The sequence below is a fragment of the Loa loa genome (assembly GCF_000183805.2).
Source record: "Loa loa unplaced genomic scaffold supercont3.307, whole genome shotgun sequence".
Lineage (NCBI taxonomy): Eukaryota > Metazoa > Nematoda > Chromadorea > Rhabditida > Onchocercidae > Loa > Loa loa.
In genome coordinates, this window is record NW_018108487.1 from 39,151 (window position 1) to 43,961 (window position 4,811).

The window sequence follows — 4,811 nt, forward strand, 5'->3', positions numbered from 1 at the left end:
AAAAACTGCGATGAAATTTGATTACAGAACGGCAGTATTGTTCTATGGAGAATTATATGTAATGGGAAAAAGAACATTAAAATTATTGCTAAAGGTACAATTAATGAAGAAGCGAATTGCATTTGTCGAAAAGTATCAGAAAAGTTTGTTTTTCCTTTTTTGTCTTTGAAATTTTACTAAAACTTATTTTAATAGTGACAACTTTCAAAGTTCTGATAGTGCTATCTGTTTTGATAGTGATTCTAGTTCTGATAGTGATACCTGTTCTGATAGTGATGCTTCTAATTATAATGAACTGATAGTGATACTTCTAATGATGGTGATACCTGTTCTGATAGTGATATCTCTTCTAAAATAATGATCCCTATTCCAATAATAATGACAATAATAATAATAATAATAATAATAATAATAATAATAATAATAATAATAATAATAATAATAATAATAATAATAAAATAATAATAATAATAATAATAATAATAATAATAATAGTAATAATAATAATAATAATAGTGATAATAATAGCAATAATAATCTCTACTCCAGTAATTTTAATCCTGATAATAAATTAAGTATACGCTATACAGAGGAGAAAAACTCATGAAAGTTTCCATGGAATTATTTTTTGTTTAATTTAATGCAAATAAGCTAGCCATAGTTGATAATAAATTAATTCAAATTCAATTTTAAATAAACTTTTTGCAAATACTTTTAGCATGTTAAGATATCAGACAATAAATAGTTACTTTTAAACAATAACAAAATTGTATTTCAGCAAATTATCCGAGCATGATGTTAGCAAAGAGATAAATGTTAAACATGAAGAATTGAATGAACCACATACTATTGTTATGTCATCAGCGAATGATGTAATAATAATTTTGAAATTTTAATTAAATTTAAAAATTGTTTAAAATCTATTAAAAAATCTATGGCTAAAGTAGCTTTCTTACGTACTATTTTTCTAATTTATAGCTTAAATTTGATAAAATTGTCCAATTCATTCCAACTTTTTCCGAATTGAAAAAATTTAGATTTAATTTTAAAAAACAAATAGAAGAGAACTATGAGCTTGCAAAGAACTCTGAAAATATAAGTTTTGTATTTTCTAAAAAAAAAAAAAAGAAATTTAGGAAAAAATTGATTCAAATGAATGTTTCATTATTGGTGGTGCTAATGGTGGCATTTATACCTTTCATTATAATGGTAAAATTCGAGAAATTTATCGGGTATGGTACATTTTTAAATAATTTTAAAATTTAAATTTTAGAACTTTTTGAAGTAAAAATGTTTAAATTACTTATTCTAATTGCCAAAGTAAATTGAAATAATTTCGAACACTTAATAAGTGAAAATATTTAAATTATTTACTGTATTTGTCGAAGTAAAATGAAATAATATTTAGTTGGATAGTTCAGTGGTACAATTATTTTATATTGAAACGAAGGATTTATTATTAGCTTTAAGTCAGGAATTATTTCTTCATCAACTCATATTAATCGATGATAATTATAAAATTGAAGAAAAAATTCGTGTATGTTTTGTATTTTTTAATTTTAATTATTTTATTTGAAATATCATTAAAATTTCGTTTGAAAATTTGGATTTATGATTAATTAATTCAAATTTATGGGAAAATTTAAATTAAAATTTATTTTAAAACCAAACGAATATTTCGAATGTTTAGAAGTTACAGTTGTATAAGTTAGGAAAAACTTGGTCTAGAAAACAAGGAGAAAAAGGAAAAAAAACTGAAATCTAGTTTTAGGGTTGAAATAATTTCAAAAATTTAAAATTATAGCTATAAGTTTTCTAATATCTTGAAATTTAATTTTATGTGAAAGCAATTTCAAAGATTTAAAGTTGTATCTATAAATTATCCTAAAAAAAAAAATATCCTAAAGTATCCTAAAAAATATCCTAAAGAAAAACAAAATCCTAAAGAAATATCCCGAAAAAATATCCTAAATAAAAAAATATCCTAAAATATCCTAAATAAAAATAAAATCCTAAAAAAAAATATCCTGAATTATCCTAGAAAATATCCTAAATAAAAAAATATCCAAAAAAATATCCTAAAATTGATTTTTAGGTTAAAGTAAATGGAAAATGGCCAAATTTTCAAATAATAGCAATGAAAACTGACATGATTGCTATGTGTAGTGGTGAAAATGAAATAAGGTACGGTATTTGATCAGATAAATAATTACCATAATTTACTTTGTATATGCCAAATATCCGATTACTTCGATGTTTTTTTTTTTTTTTTGGCTATATTTTATCATACAAATGGTAACTTAAGTCAAATGCTAATGAAATATTTTAAAATGACAAATATGATGACAAATAATAATTTGATAAAATATATTTCCCTATTAGTTTATTTATCTTTCCTTCCTTATTAACTTTAAATTCTGTAAGATAAAATTTTGGGCAAAAACAAAATTTACAATTAAAAATTTCTTATAATTTTTTAGAATTTGGGATTTAAAAAATGATGAGAATGGAGCCGTATCATTACGAACAACAAAAGGTTTTAGTGCAACAGATACTATCACTTGCTTATCATATTCAAACATTAAAGGTACATTTGATAATTTCAATCCTAGTTATAGTTCATAAAATGTCATAATTTATGATGAAATTTTCTCGTATGAAATCTATCAGCTAATAGGAGGAAAAAGCTATTTTAGATTAATTTTCAGATTGTTTATCAGCTGGAACTGAAGCTGGTAAAATTGCTAATTGGCGACATTGTCATATAGATGATGAAAAGCTCGATAAGCAATGGATTTTGCAGGAAGCCGTTAATATTGGTGCTAAAGTATGTTTGTCAAATAATTTTAGTTTAAAAAATTTCTTTTATATTTTCAAAATTCAAATTTTTATAGATTACGATGATTAATTGGTCAACAATTTCCGGTATCCTTGCTGTTTCGACAGGAATTACCGTAACATTATTAAAGGAACAACCAATTCTTGCACATATGAATGAAAATGTTGGATAGATAAATATTTTTTATGCATTACAAATTTTTCAATTATAATTTATTACCAATATTGATTTCATTTTCCTGATATTAATTAGAAATTAGTAATTAGAATTAAAGATTTTATCGCAAATCACCAAAATAATCGTATATTAGGATTTAATTTTTTTTTTTTTGATTTAATTAAGATTTAATTCGGAATTTATCTCGAGCTATTTTCTTAATTATCAAGTTATATTTTAATCTTTTGATACTTTTAATTCAAATTATTTTCTTCAAAGGATCACTGATACACAGAAATTTTTTGCTTATTTCTATTCAATTTCTTAAATTAGAACGAATAACAAGAAATTAAAAATAGCAATACTTAAAAATAAAAATTAATTTTTCTTAATGAAAATTTTCAAATTTTATATTTTTATTATATACAGATAGCAGTACTACAAACAGGTTCAAAGAAAATTACACTTCTTTGCTTACAATCAATCGAGCAAAATGATATACGCATATCAATTATTCCAAAAGGTCTTCATATAGGTGATAAGCATTTGGCACTTTGGGATGATCAACAAGTTAGTGATAATAAAATTTTTTTTTTTTGACAAATTTATTGAAATATTAAAAATAAAGCTATTTTCTATCATTTACATTTATTATGCTTTATCATATCTTTTTCTTTCTGCAAAAAAAAACAAAAGGAAATGAAAGAAGTTAGAATTGCTGGAATTGAATAACCGGATCTAGAGTGTAATAAATTGTTAAATAAAGAAAAAATCTAATATTTAATGTTTAAAAAGTTAATATTTCAAAAAAAATTAATATTTAAAGTTTAATAATTTTAAAAAAAAACTAATATTTTAAAGTTTAATATTTTTAATAAAAATAAGTGTCCCTAGTTAAATAATTTCATATCATGAAAATGCGAATGAAACGCTGATCTATTCAATGATAATCATTTGTTGATCATAAATATCGTAATTAATTTTTCATTTAAACATTTTCATGCATATTTAAAACTCAAAAGAGTTAATTTGCATTTTAGGTATATTTATACGAAATAATTAATGAGGAAAATGTAAAATTAAACGTAAAATTGGCAGCAAATTTTAATTGTTTGACTTCAAGTGTTGCTGTATATCAACAGAATATTTGTTGTATTGAAAATGATAAAATAAGAATTCGAACATTTCAGGTTTTTTTGTTTTTTTTTTAAATTTCAATCTTTTTCATGAATTTTGAAAAGTTAAATTTTTTTTTAATTTTATAATTTGTCATGAATTTTTGATAATTCACATCCGTTTTTGAAAATACTTCGAAAATCAATGGTAGTTTTAGGGTAAAATAATTGCTAAAAAAAAATATCACTAATAAAAACTTAATGAATTATGAAAAAAAAGAAAAAAAACATATCCTGCAATTTTAGGGTACTGTAAAGCAAGTAATATCGTTACCAGAAATGGAAGGTAATCCAGTAATGATAGATATTAATAATTATTGGATGTGTATTGTTAGTACTAATGGATTTATACGTATTTATGATCTATCTGCAAGGTATGAAATTATAGAATAAATAATTTAATTAAAAATAAAATTTAATCTTTTTATAAAACTTAATAAGCAAAAAAAAAAACTTAATCTCTTTATCTTATAATATTATCAAAAATAAAAATTTAATCTTTTTGTAAAAGTTAATAAGAAAAAAAATCTAATCATTTTATTTAATTTCTATTTTAATTCAATAATTTATTTATTTATTACAGGGAAGCACATCAGCAATATCATTCGAAAGATATTTTAATAAAAAAAAAAAAAAAAAAA

General features: G+C 21.7%; 1 protein-coding gene across 1 annotated transcript; it reads left to right on the forward strand.

The window, feature by feature from the left end:
- Positions 1–2,137: 2,137 nt before the first annotated feature.
- On the forward strand, positions 2,138–4,563 carry LOAG_12707 (hypothetical protein; the record flags this gene model as incomplete). Its single annotated transcript, XM_003148218.2, has 7 exons — positions 2,138–2,184; positions 2,481–2,587; positions 2,709–2,827; positions 2,895–3,002; positions 3,425–3,565; positions 4,036–4,185; positions 4,417–4,563. The coding sequence occupies 7 exons, from the start codon at positions 2,138–2,140 to the stop codon at positions 4,561–4,563; spliced, it is 819 nt and encodes a 272-aa protein (XP_003148266.2).
- Positions 4,564–4,811: the final 248 nt, after the last annotated feature.